The 14,820-nt window shown below is 35.0% G+C and overlaps 1 protein-coding gene across 1 annotated transcript; it reads right to left on the minus strand.

The window, feature by feature from the left end:
• Positions 1-638: 638 nt before the first annotated feature.
• On the minus strand, positions 639-13,131 carry LOC131931480 (anaphase-promoting complex subunit 7). The gene is made up of 17 exons (XM_059288291.1): positions 12,973-13,131; positions 9,584-9,721; positions 9,210-9,281; positions 8,895-8,978; positions 8,521-8,636; positions 8,077-8,187; positions 7,827-7,914; positions 6,736-6,831; positions 6,237-6,325; positions 5,961-6,096; positions 5,614-5,755; positions 5,396-5,496; positions 5,262-5,306; positions 4,981-5,093; positions 4,304-4,420; positions 3,487-3,610; positions 639-2,802 (listed from the first exon to the last, which is right to left on the minus strand). Exons 1-17 carry the CDS (start codon positions 13,042-13,044, stop codon positions 2,746-2,748), a joined length of 1,701 nt encoding a protein of 566 aa, XP_059144274.1. The 5' UTR covers positions 13,045-13,131; the 3' UTR covers positions 639-2,745.
• Positions 13,132-14,820: the final 1,689 nt, after the last annotated feature.

Genomic DNA, 14,820 nt, shown 5'->3' on the forward strand with positions numbered 1-14,820 from the left:
TGTTGTGGTCATGAACTCTACTTCATCTGCCCTATGGATCATCAGGAACGAAATGGGAACTTTTACTAGCGGCATCTGTCATGTTGCTAATGATTTATTATACGAACATTAACAACGTGACGTAAATTTAGCACTTTTCAAGTCCATTCCCATTGGTTATAATTATAACATGACAAGGTTCCAGCGCATCAGTTCCCCCCCCCCCCCCCCCCCCCCCATCTTTTTACACAATTTTACTTCTGAGAAGAAAATATATTCAACTAAACACATTCCTCAATGTGTCATCTCTGTCTTCTCCCATGGCTTAAAACTGCCCCACACACTGCCCTAGATCCCAACCCCTAGGTCTCCGCACACGGCTTACACCACCCCTGTAGTTGCTTCCCTTAACTTAATATTCCCCCCTCCACACCAAAAAAGTTTGTTACGTTACATACTCTAAAAGCTTGGTGCACATCATTAAGAATGTTATTTAAATCGGTGTGAGTGAAGTCGACAGATGTGAAATCGTACAACCACCCTTTACCGTAGTCTATCCTCGACTATAGCGGGTAACCTTTAGCCTTTGCTCAATACTAACCCAGTAGGTTATGTGTGTAGCGTAAGACCTGATGAAAAAGTAACTCGAAACACCAACATACAAGTAATTATAAACAAGTTTATTCTATTTACAAAAGGAACCAAATGTACAGTGTTATATAGAGGACAATTTGACTATACAGCCGTGTAGTCTACCATCTTTGACAGTGTGAGTTTTAATGGCTAGATGGAACAGCACAGGGGGAAATATACAGCTGGAGGTCAAGAATATCCTAACACATGGTGTAAGATGGCTGAGGTCAAGGACATCCTAACACAGTGTAAGATGGCTGAGGTCAAGGACATCCAACACATGGTGTAAGATGGCTGAGGTCAAGGACATCCAACACAGTGTAAGATGGCTGAGGTCAAGGACATCCTAACACAGTGTAAGATGGCTGAGGTCAAGGACATCCTAACACAGTGTAAGATGGCTGAGGTCAAGGACATCCTAACACAGTGTAAGATGGCTGAGGTCAAGGACATCCAACACATGGTGTAAGATGGCTGAGGTCAAGAATATCCTAACACATGATGTAAGATGGCTGAGGTCAAGAATATCCTAACACACGGTGTAAGATGGCTGAGGTCAAGGACATCCTAACACATAGTGTAAGATGGCTGAGGTCAAGGACATCCTAACACATGATGTAAGATGGCTGAGGTCAAGGACATCCTAACACATGATGTAAGATGGCTGAGGTCAAGGACATCCTAACACATGATGTAAGATGGCTGAGGTCAAGGACATCCAACACATGGTGTAAGATGGCTGGGGTCAAGGAGGGGGACAGAGGTCAATAATAAAATTTAAAATGCAATTTTGTCAGCATGTTATTGTTCAACATTTAAAACCCAAGCCAGAGTCATAATTTGAATGAAGTGAGAAAACATGAGATAAAATATGGACATCATTTGTGGAGAGACTGAAAGACAAATTGAAATGCCTGTAATCACAGATGTTTTGTTAGAAGAAATGTGACTTCAATGTACCACAGCAGTTACAGTAGTAACACAAGTTGTGGCAGAAAAATTTAAAAAAATGGACTCAGTTCAAGGAACAAAATTAAAAAAAAAAACACTTTAAAAATTAAAATGTCCAGTCACATCTATTTGCAAAACAGCAATGGTTGAAATCACTGCCATAGTTGTTTGGTTAGTCACTTTTAGTTTTAATTTTAAAGTTCATTTGTATAGCCTATTCTTACAGGATGGAACTAAAAATGTCTGTAAATTATATATACAATCCTTGAAAGTCATCAATTAATGGTAAGATTTGAAAAAGGAATTTATCTTTAAAACAAAATGTCAGTATATTTTAACACACATACCAAAGAGATTGTAGTAGTGTTGGATTACATTTTGTAAACAAAACAAAACCACAAAATGTACAGTAGGTTGGCAGCTTATGTTTTACATTAGATTGATGAGAACATACAGCAGTTGTCAAATTCTCACACACAAGCAGACACATTTCACACAAAATTTAGTCAAACTTCCACACACACACAACCAGACAAATCTCACACAAAATTTAGTCAAACTTCCACACACACACAACCAGACAAATCTCACACAAAATTTAGTCAGACCTCCACACACACAACCAGACAAATCTCACACAAAATTTAGTCAGACCTCCACACACACACACAACCAGACAAATCTCACACAAAATTTAGTCAGACCTCCACTCACACAACCAGACAAATCTCACACAAAATTTAGTCAGACCTCCACACACACAACCAGACAAATCTCACACAAAATTTAGTCAGACCTCCACACACACAACCAGACAAATCTCACACAAAATTTAGTCAGACCTCCACTCACACAACCAGACAAATCTCACACAAAATTTAGTCAGACCTCCACTCACACAACCAGACAAATCTCACATAAAATTTTGACATGCAGCCTTGCACTTAAGGTCAAAGCCTGACTTTACTTTGATGTGACATAAAAATGTATTGTTAGAATATGAACCTTTCAATAGAGAAATAATGCTGTTATGAAGAACTTAGCTAGCAACTTTTCCCCTTTAAATATCAGTCAAACTACCAAAACTACAAGCACTGCTACAAACTCCAGATTTTGAGTCTCTGATAAGCCAACAGGCAGACACTTCTTTTATCACTGGAATCACTGAGGTGGCAACAATTGTCATGGCTGGCTGAACTCTGTTTCTGACCAGGTACTCTCCATATCACTGTAGTCAGGCTAACAAATGGGGAGATATTCATTCATTAAGTTATGGTCAAACTAGAAACATAGAGGAGAAATTTTTATGATCTAACTAGAATTCTATTGGATAGCGTGGCCTAGCAGTAGAGAGCTTAACTGCTAACCCAGAAGTCTCAAGTTCAAATCCGGGTTCAAATCAGTAGAAAGTCCCTGGGTTCACCCAACTCTAATGGGTATCTAACTCATGTTTTAGGGAAAAAAGGCGACTGGGCATAGTGGTGACCACACTATCCCTTCTTATGCTGAGGTCTAAGAAGCAGATGAACTCTACTTCAACAGCCCCATGAGTCTTGGGCTCGAAAGGGAAAAAGATGATGAACTTAAATTCTAGAAGAAATTGTTTAATGATCAATCAAAAATTCTATGAGAACATTTTTTAAGTTCAAACAAAAAATTTTATTTGAAGATCAGAGACCAACACAGAGGAGTGAAATCCTTATTATGAGAGAGGGCATTGCTTATGTTAAATATTGATGGGAAAAATTTTTGAACAAAATATATTCACAAAGATTTAAATCTTTAAGATTTATTTTGGTGACACCTTTTAGATCACTATAAGGTACACTATGATCCATGACGTTTACATTAAACATATGCACCAAATCAAAATATTTTTGTAGCTGTGTTTAAGTTTTAAAAAAAAAAGGAAAAGAGAGTTACCTCCCCATCACTAGGGTTCATCATCTCCTCAGGTTCAACATCAAATGTACCATCCAGACCCATCTCATTGTGTTTCTCTACTCTCTCACTTGCTTCCCTTGCTCGAAAGTTATTGGGGTCAAGGCTGCAAACAGGTTTAAAAATTTGCTGATCATATTGTTAGGGCTTTTAATTTTTTACAGATTACAAAAATATACTTTTTAAAAATAAAATACTGTTGACAAAGATTGAAGTGAGCAAAGCTATTTAAAATAATTAGTTATATAACATACATAGACAAAAATAAATGTACTACTGATCTAAGCCAGTAGAAGATAACAATCTATCCTACCTGAGAGATATGCTATACTGATCTAAGCCAGTAGAAGATAACAATTTATGCTACCTGAGAGATATGCTATACTGATCTAAGCCAGTAGAAGACAACAATCTATCCTACCTGAGAGATATGCTATACTGATCTAAGCCAGTAGAAGATAACAATCTATCCTACCTGAGAGATATGCTATACTGATCTAAGTCAGTAGAAGACAACAATCTATCCTACCTGAGAGATATGCTATACTGATCTAAGTCAGTAGAAGACAACAATCTATCCTACCTGAGAGATATGCTATACTGATCTAAGCCAGTAGAAGGCAACAATCTATCCTACCTGAGAGATATGCTATACTGATCTAAGCCAGTAGAAGACAACAATCTATCCTACCTGAGAGATATGCTATACTGATCTAAGCCAGGAGAAGACAACAATCTATCCTACCTGAGAGATATGCTATACTGATCTAAGCCAGGAGAAGACAACAATCTATCCTACCTGAGAGATATGCTATACTGATCTAAAGCTTCTTGTCTCTGATCCATGCTGGCCAAGCAATCAGCCAACTGTTGATGTAACCTTGTGGTGCTGTGATTCTCTAACATTTTTCTCAGTCTATGGAGCAGATAAAGACATTCAGTTCAGTCAAGGCTCCAGAGATTTAAATGTACAGAGATGTAAATGTACAGAGATTTAAATGTACAGAGATTTAAATGTACAGAGATTTAAATGTACAGAGATTTAAACGTACAGAGATTTAAATGTACAGAGATTTAAATGTACAGAGATTTAAATGTACAGAGATTTAAATGTACAGAGATTTAAATGTACAGAGATTTAAATGTACAGAGATTTAAATGTACAGAGATTTAAACGTACAGAGATTTAAATGTACAGAGATTTAAATGTACAGAGATTTAAATGTACAGAGATTTAAATGAGGCACACTGACAGGTGTCTTTCCCTACAGCTTCAAACTTTCTTTTTACTACATGGAGAATCATTGCAATACAACAAAACTCACCTAGTCTGTAAAGTGAATTTTATAGTTTGAATAGAACTGGTTTTGTATTTGAAATACTCACAGTTCAACCCCCTTAGCAAAGTCTTGTTCTATTTGAAATACTCACAGTTCAACCCCCTTAGCAAAGTCTTGTTCTATTTGAAATACTCACAGTTCAACCCCCTTAGCAAAGTCTTGTTCCTGTATCAGCAGATCCACCATCAGGTAAACTGGGTCAAGCAGGTTGCCATCAAATGTCATGGCCCGATTCAAATACTGTTTGGCCTGAGGATTGTTTAACTTTTGGTAACAGAGAATATGATACTATAGTACAGAACTGTTTGAAAACCTATTGAAATTATGAAACCTGTACTACTTAAAGTAGGCATACAAGCATAAAGCATTTAAAATTCTTTCATTAAAAAGAGCAGTTTAAAAAATAAAGTAAGTTACCTTAGCAACTGTGGCAGGGTCCTTGGCTAAAACATGAGCCACAAGCTGGAACAAAAAGTGAGAAAGTATTTGAGAAGGTCCAGAAACTAGTAATGACGAGCAACAAAATAAACAACATGAACTAATCCACTCACTGTAAATGTTCTGGCATTGTTGCCAATTGTTTTACATGCCCTCATCGCCCATGCTAAGGCCTCTTTGATTTTTCTATTGCTCACATAACAATCTATTAAACCTGAAATAATTTAAACAATAAATAAACATCATCATTTTGATTAAAAATTGTAATTTTAAATATCATCTTTAAGTAACTATCAAGGCAATATCAGAATGGATATAGATAAGAAAATACCTTGGTAAGCTTCAAATCTGTTAGGAGCCATTCTGACAGCTTCTTGGAAGTGTTGCATAGCCTGTGGTCCTTTCTTCATATCCAACAAAGCTGTGCCTTTTAAGACGAGTGCTTGGACTGAGAGGTTGTCTATAGAGTAAGCCTGTGGAGGTTTACATGGGACACAGGGTTAGTACAGCTACTTTAGTAGCAAGTTTATTATCCAAAACACAATAGTAGAGATATCGCATTTCAAATAAAGCCCATAAAATTAAAGAACAAATAAACAGTGAAGATATGTAAAACTAATAAAGCATAGTTTAACTAAACCAAAAGACCACAGTGTTTATAGATAACAGACACCATACCTTCTGTGCACAATATATGGCTCTGATGGTTTTGTTTTTGTTGGCATTGGATGAGTGAAGTGCTAGAGAGCTGTAACCCATGGCAACCCAGGGCTCTACAGCATGCTCTGATACAGACATCAGACCTTGGGCTAATCTATATTTCATAGGAGAGATTTTTTTTAATGTCTTGTTTAAGGGCAAGTATACAAATAGTGAAAGTAAAATTTAAATATCATGTTAGAGGGTTTTGTAAACCAGTGATCTTGATGTTAGATGCTATATCATAATACTTACAAATGCAGATCCTCTGTTTTTTTCTCTTTGAACAAAAGATATGCATACATGTCCATGTTCTTTAAGTATAAGGGGTCAATGATGTGGACCTAAACAGGGAAGATATTTAACCATTTATTTTAATTACTGGGTTGTGATTATCATTGGTTTGTATTTCTTAATGAGGCAGTGAAAAGGATAAAATAACTTTGGTGAATCTTACAGTGTTTACACTTACTATACATGTCAAGGAAAAAACCTGCATTGAGTAAATGTTATATGAAAACATTTTTTCTTAGTAACATGTATACTTACTTGCTGCATGTTTATGTTTTCTAGACATGTATAGTATATATGTTGCAAGTGTAAACACTGTGTTAGAGTTCTACAGAACACAAACTCTAGTATGTTAAAAAGAATGATTGCCTTAATATTATATTGAGTGTAATAAGAAACCATACAATTATTTATGAATGAGACCTTGAATCTAGTAAAATATTTGAAAGCTCCCTAGACTTACCCTCCTAAACTGAGCCATAGCTTGTGTGTAATGGCCACCATGAAAACACGCCTCCCCGAGATAGCTCAAGATGAGTACATTGTCTTTTAAACCATGCTGGTACAGGAAATAAATGGTACACTTTCACATATAACAATCTTTTGATTATTAGGTACAACAATCCTAATATATAAAAGCCCATGTGCGCACCTCTCTCTCTCGCTCTCTCACTCTGTCCGCAAAATATTTTTGCAGGATATCACATCAGAATCTTCAGCGATATATGGAGAACTTGATACGGACTTTTGTTAAAAATAATATGGTAGATGTTTTAAATGTATAAACAAAATTTTATTTAAAGAAGAAAAATAAAAAATAAATGCATATTCGAATGTAGTTTTAATTATGCAGCAGGAAAAGTGTTTATAGTTGAGACAAGAACGCCGAAATTGATGATGTCACATGTCATATGCTTGAAGTACGAAAAGTACACAAAGCCAATGGTGTCATCTTCCAATTTTAGAATATGAAGAAATGAACTATTTCATTAAAATTTGATTTAGATCTATAGATTTACTTATCGAGACGTAATTTGTGAAATTTATACAATTTGCTCGGCCAAACTAATACAAATTACTTAAAAAAGAACATAAATACCATTGAAAAGCTGGGTTTTTAACGGAATCATTTAAGTCTTTTAATCAATGTGTGCATTTAATATGGTGTTGTGTTCACTAATTATGTATATAGTTTGGTTTTATTTTTTCTAATAGGGATTAGTAGCCTATGTTTTTTTAAATGTGTCGGACTTTTAGCTATTTAGTTATTTCTTTGCTTTGTCACTAATATCATTAAACCTGTAGCAAGCAAGCACATTGCGTTTTGACCAATAACTATTTTTAAAATATTCTTCTGAAAAATGTAGGCCTATAACATTAAAAATATATAGACCTATAATCCACCTGAAAAGGGTACCGATGGCTAGTAAAAATTAGGGGCACCATGTATCTGATCAAGGCTAATTGCTCTATTCAATAATGTAAAGTTTGATGTCAATAGAAACCAAGGTTTGTATGCTATGTTTAACAGTATGACAACAAGAGATATCTGACCTTAGGCTCCATAGATCTGAAGGTGGTTATGGCACTACTGTACTCTTTAGATGCCATACGGGCTTGACCTTTGATCCAACTATTTAACCTGCGGGAATATTTTTTAATAATTAATGCATTTACTTTTTTTAACATACATTTCAATCTCTATCATTGATGCAATCGTTGATAGTTTTATTATTTAAGCTTTTCAATTAACATTTTATTCTGCTAGTTACACAATGTATGTAGATGAAAGAAAGCACTGTACCAATCACACGACGACTGAGGGATACTGTTGATGACATAAGAGCTTAGGTCCACACCCCTCATGCCTAGAGTCAGGAGACTTGTCAGAGCATCAAGGGCTAGAGGGTGCTCTCTGGAACATCACACACAACAAACAAGATCAAAAACTTGACCACAAACAATACTTTATTGTAAACAAACAATATGGGACCTAAAACTAAAAGTCTGGAGCGCCTGTAGGATGTACATAAGTCCACCCAACTCTGATGGGTATCTGACTGAAATTAGGGAAAGTGAAAATGGTTGTGCATTGAGCTGACCACACCCTTTGTTCATATGCTATGGACACAGAAACAGATGAACTCTACATCATCTACTATACTGTCAGTCAAGTCCAAAAGAGACACAATGACCAAAAATGTACACTAAAATTGTATTATCTTTCAATCAGTATAAATTTCCTTACCTAATAAGTTCTTTATAACATGTGATAGCTGATCTGTCTCTTCCTTCATGTAAGTAAAGTTTGGCTAGGGCAAGGTTCACACGGGCAGTCCTTTTCTTTGTGCTTATACTTTCTAACTATTGATAAAAATAATCAGATCAGGAAGTAGGAAAATACTAACTGAGATTGAATGATTACTATACAGGATGTTTTGAAGTTGTGACAGCTTTTTAAAATAATTTTCACAAATTAAAAATGTTTATTATTGTTAAATTACTGAAGCAATTATGCATTAATTTTTGTGACTTTTTAAAAAAATATTCTATGTACCTAAAGGCATAAAAAATGAAAGATTCCTGACACTAAAATATTTTGGAGGAAAAAAATGGACTTACTATATTAAGAGCTTCGACATTCTGCTTCATCTTGTGAAGACATTGGTAAATTTTATACTTCAGATCTACCTCAGATGTCAGCTCCTAAATAAAAATAGAGTTTTAAAAAAGAAGATGAACTTAATACAAAGCTGATAAAACTATATCTTTCCAGATTAATTACATTTCTGTATGATGCATTGTGCATATCCAAAACATAAAATCATAGGTAAAAGAGAGCTTGTTTAACTATATCATAAACTTGCTAAAATTACCCTTTGTGTGTAAAAAAAACAAAACAAACAGAAGGCTAAATATACATTTCCAAAGACTTACTGTTGAGGAAACTGTTTTGATCTTGCTTTTGTTAAGTGTCTTTCTTAACTGTAAGCACCTCATAAAAACACTCTGTGATGAGAAAAAAAATTCATTGTATTTTATATCCAACAATAGTAATGATATGACACAAGATAACATGTATTTACAGATTAGGGGCACTTCAGAGCAAGATTAATGCAAATGAGCAAATATTTTCAAAGAAATAACCAACATTCAAATAATGAGCATTCTAGTTATTCACATGTAATTATTTAGCTAATAATATGGTGCATACAAATTTTACTGTTAGGTTTAGGTTTTATAGACTAAAAGACAAGTTAAATAACAAATTATTTTCCTCAGTAAGTCTATAATAATAGTCATAGACTTACTTCTGACTTTTTATATTCCCCTAGTTGGTACAGTGCTTCGCCATAATAGACCAGACTTTGGTATTTCTGAGGTAAGGACAGGATCTCACCCAGGTCTCCTCCAGCATTGCCATCAAGCATGGAAATTACAATACAAAACTGAAAATCATTGATAAACAGAATGGAAATCACAATACAAAACTGAAAATCATTGATAAACAGAATGGAAATCACAATACAAAACTGAAAATCATTGATAAACAGAATGGAAATCACAATACAAAACTGAAAATCATTGATAAACAGAATGGAAATCACAATACAAAACTGAAAATCATTGATAAACAGAATGGAAATCACAATACAAAACTGAAAATCATTGATAAACAGAATGGAAATCACAATACAAAACTGAAAATCATTGATTAAAATCACACATTAAAGTGAACTTTTAATTATGTTTAATTTTTTTTTTTAAATTATTATTTGATAGTGATAAATTGTTCTGCATAGGTAAGGGTTCACAGGGTTCGTACTACTTTTTCAAAATGAAATTCCAGACTTTTTCCAGACATTTTCCAGACTTTTTTGGAAAAATTCCAGACTTTATATAATGTGTTCGTGAATAATTTATAAAATGTACCATTTGTACTCTCATTATAATTACTTATACTAAATTGACATTTATTTTAGGCAATTGAGATATATTTATATTGAACTTTCTCTAGCCAACAGAAAATCACTTTTTTTAGTTTGCCTACCCACTACACCTAAAATTTTAATAATTAAAATAATTGATTAAAATGATGCAGCTATTTTGTTTTAAACATTAGACTTATGTAATCTGTTCATGATCAAATTGCTTATGTTTTCAATTAAACTTTTATTAAAATGGTATTGCATAATAGTGAGAGTTAATTACTTTAAAGAATAATAATGTAATGTATTAATTTAGGTCTGCTATTGTTCCGTAGCCTAATATAATATGCTACTTGTAAAGAAAAAAATTGGAGCAAAAAAAAAAAAAAACCATTCTGCAGGCTGTAACCACATCATTCACTGTTTATGCTCATAGCTGAGAAACGGGTCTGCAATAAAAAAAATTGCCGGAATCCTCCTGACCCCCCCTCCCCTCACAACCACAAGACACCGTGAAGGGGTCATTGTGAGGTCATAGTAGTCTAGGCCTCCGTATGCCTGTTTAATACGTCATAACATGAACTGTGATGTGACTTATACCCCCCACCCTCCTTACCAAGCAGTATCAACTACATACTTAGGGTCACGGTGAGTTCACACAAGTGACCGTAGTTACATGGAGGGGCGGGGTAGTCTAGCTTCAATCGGCAGCATTGAAATCTGTGCTTGTGTTTTAAAAACCAACCCAGCGTGTAAACAATACACTGTATTTATATCTACCCAAACATTATTGCAAGAGCGTGTCGTCAAACTTTCTGAAACCCTCCTCCCGACTTTTCCGAGTGTGACGTCATTTATGGACGACTCCTAAATTTAAAAAAAGTACCTCTTTGGGGTCATCCATAAATGACGTCATGCTTTTTTGACGATTTTTACCTCGCCCCTCCCCTCAGTCACATGTCGTCACAAAAAGCCAGACCCCCCCTAAAATGACGTCACACCTCAACCTACAACCCCCCTCAAAATTACAGTTGAATTTTTTTTTAAACATCGATATTTTTCTAAAACTTTGTCTAAACTATTACAATTTATTAAAACAGTTATCTAAAACGCGAAATAACGTCTAAAATTCGTTTTCTAACATTGCTTTTTTATAATGCAAAAGTGTGACGTCGCAGCATCTGAACCCCCTCTCCCTCATACCACATCGTCACAAAATTACGGACCCCCCTCCCCCCTACGAGTGTGACGTCATTTATGGATGACCCCTTTGGTAAGCGACCGCTGAAGCAAACAGAAATACAGGTATGAGCTTAAGGAGGCCTCACGACTTATTAATCTTATAAATGTTAATATTAATCCAAAGTAAGTGAACGCATGTGGACAGGGGGTGTGGGTTTAAAATACGAATTATTTTTTTTTGGACGTCATAAATGGATGACCCTTACAAACAAATAGATTATATCTAAACTACCACTCACACACCTCCCCCATAACTTTTTTGTTATGACTGCCTGCATACAAACTTAAACAATGAAAAATAGCGGGTAAAATCGAGAGCATAACAATTCTGAGGGCGATCATTCTTTCATTAAATTTAAATGATAATTTTAAATACTTGTAACACTATCAGTCGCGACACAAAATATCTCTCCCCTCCCTTCCCCTCCTCTTCCAATGACGTAGTAATTATTTTTTTTTGCGAACCAGCAAAAAACGTCACAACAGTGTAAACCCGCGCGCAAGCGCGGGGGGAAAAAATTGGAGTAATTTCACTTTAAAATAGAATTTTTAAAGTAGGAAAATATGGACTTCGTGGAGAAGTTTTGTTTCTAAAACTGGATTCCAGACTTTTTCCAGACTTTTAAAAGATCCAGCCCAAAAACTAGCGATTTTCCAGACTTTTTTAAGTCTTAAATTCACTTTTCTAAATTCAAGACTTTTTCCAGACTGCGTACAAACCCTGGGTTCATCTATAAATGATGTCACGCTTTTTTGACAATTACTACCTCCCCCCCGTCACAAAAAGCCAGACCCCCCCCCCCCTAAAATGACGTCACACCTCAGCCTACAACCCCCCTCAAAATTGCTGTTGAATTTTTCTTAAAACATCGATATTTTTCCAAAATCTTGTCAGAACTCAGTCTACATACAGTATTTTGATCAATTCCTATTACAATTTATCAAAACCGTTTTCTAAAACACGAAATAACGGCTAAAACTCTTTTTCTAACATTGCTTTTTTATAATGCAAAAAAGTGATGTCACACCATCTGATGCCACCTCCCCCTCATCACACACCGTCACAAAATTACGGACCCCTCCCCCCTACGAGTGTGACGTCATTTATGGACGACCCTTAGGCCCTAACTAACATTTCTATTTTATTTATTGCAATCTATTTATAACAGTTTATTTTATAAAGCTATAGGCCTAACAGTTAAAACCCAAACCAATACTTGAAAACAAGAATTAGGCTTGTGCCAAACACTTTAAATTTTAAAGTAATTTAGTTTAGTTTAGGCCTAAAGTTTAAAATGAACTAAAAACTACAAAATTAGTGCCTAATGGATTAAATTTGAATGTCTATTATTCAGTGGTCATGTTTAAATTGAAAATTGCGTAAATTTTAGATTTAGTGAGAAAATCTACTAGATCTAGATTCTAGATCTACTGATCTAGATTTTGTTTTAATTTATCCATGGTCCATGTCATCTGATGTGGTTGATAAAATTAGGTCTAGGTAATATTTTCAGAACTTATGTGCTAACCAGCTGTTTTAGATCCTCATAGAGTTCCGCTTGATATAATTCGCGAATATGATCAAACATTTGCCCAGGCATCTTGCTGCGTAATTTATTCTAGATATCTAGATCCAGATCTAATTTATAAAATCAAACGACCCTCTCAGCAAACAAAAACAACCCTGAGTTATCTATCTTGAAAATTGCACTTCCTGTTAGCGGTGAAGCTTAAAAAGCGGCCCCGTATTAATTTTCATTAGTAAAAACAGGAAATTAAGGTTATTTTTTGTTTCTACTCACATTAATGTGGAATAAAGTATTTGGTGAGACAGTAATAAAATAACTTTTTCTAAAGTAAGAATTTTGTATAAAATCACATATTCGATATCTGCATGTAGACCTACATTTTTCACTATAGCAAATACGTAGGAGGAAAAATGATGTAGCAGGCGGTGTCCATTTAAGATTGCAAAGGACCAATTGCATATTTGGGATTTTGCAGCAGATTGAAAATTGAAATAAGCCTAAGAAATATACACTATGGTGTGTTAACGAAGCTAACTAATTTGCAGTTTTTTTTATATGTTTATATTAGAAATGTGTAATTATTGTACGCACACATTAACGCAAGGGACGAGTTATTTCCAAGATGCAAAGTTTTAATTAATCAATTAAAGTAATTTTATTTGTTGGCATCACTAGCTCGGTTGTAACGCTGTGTGATAACTCAGGTGTCATTCGACTAAATAAAGGTTCAGAGTTTGTTGTTTGTTTTTTTCAATTTATTTTACGATTTTTTGCCTTGGCGGCCCGCATTCCATGTCTTGGGATGCTACTGTGTATTGGCCAGATAAACATTCAAACAAGTTGTCATACCCAAGTAAAAACTTAAGGATAAATAATTAAATTGTATTCCCGAAATAAATAAAACAACACACAATATTAGCATTTAAATAAATTTAAGAATAACATTCGTTGTTTTTTTTTTTAATCCGAACCTGAAGTTGCTAGAAAAAAAAAAACAATGCTCGTATTAAACGTGAAAGAAAAGTAAGGCTAATTTAAGTCCGTGTCTGGAACAACGATAGACACTCCCATTAAAACATCCATATATTTTCGGCACACATTCTGTCAGAAAATTATTGGGTTCTCAATACAAGACTTATTGCTTTTTAAACGATATGTGCCTTTCGTTTGCCATCGTTACACATCGTCACAAAATGCCAGATCCCCCCCCCACCCCATCTTAATTCTCAAAATTATTCTTTCTCTATGTGTGTCTTCTAAACAACGAACTTTAAAATTTTGACTTAGCTTGATCACCATTCAGCGTAGTTATCAATTTTCAGTACAAAGATAATACGTTTAAAAACAGCTTAAACCAGCATTTTTTTAGAGCACAAAAAGTTGTCGTAACACTTTCTGACCCCCCCCCCCACCACACATTGTCACAAAAGTCTGTAGCATCCATCCACCTAGGCGTGTGACGCCGTTTCTGGATGACCCGTGTCGTAAATAAATGACGTCACACTCGTCATTTATGAGACGGTGTGTGATGAGTTGAGGGGGGGGGGGGGGTCAGATGGTGTGACGTCACACTTTTGCATTATAAAAAAGCAGTGTTATTTCGCGTTTTAGAAAACTGTTTTAATAAACTGTAATAGAAATTGATAAAAGTACTCTATGTTGACAAAGTTCAGACAAGATTTTGGAAAAAAATATAGTATTCTTAAGAAAAATTCAACAGCAATTATGAGGGGGGGGGGGTTTGTAGGCTGAGGTGTGACCTCATTTTAGGGGGGTAGGTCTGGCTGTGTGACGATGTGTGACGGAGGGGTGAAAATTGTCAAAAAAAAAGTGACGTCAATTATGGTT

The sequence above is a fragment of the Physella acuta genome, unplaced genomic scaffold, assembly GCF_028476545.2.
Source record: "Physella acuta isolate Inbredline_101_S28 unplaced genomic scaffold, ASM2847654v3 ptg001978l, whole genome shotgun sequence".
In the NCBI taxonomy this organism is placed as follows: domain Eukaryota; kingdom Metazoa; phylum Mollusca; class Gastropoda; family Physidae; genus Physella; species Physella acuta.

Excerpts from the sequence above, each read along its gene's own strand:
- LOC131931480 (XM_059288291.1), bottom strand. The coding sequence starts at position 13,044 with ATGCCTGGGCAAATGTTTGATCATATTCGCGAATTATATCAAGCGGAA. Across the intron at positions 6,326-6,735 it reads CTATGGCTCAGTTTAGGAGG|GTCCACATCATTGACCCCTT; the intron begins GTAAGTCTAGGG and ends TTCCCTGTTTAG. Across the intron at positions 5,497-5,613 it reads CAGATTTGAAGCTTACCAAG|GTTTAATAGATTGTTATGTG; the intron begins GTATTTTCTTAT and ends AAATTATTTCAG.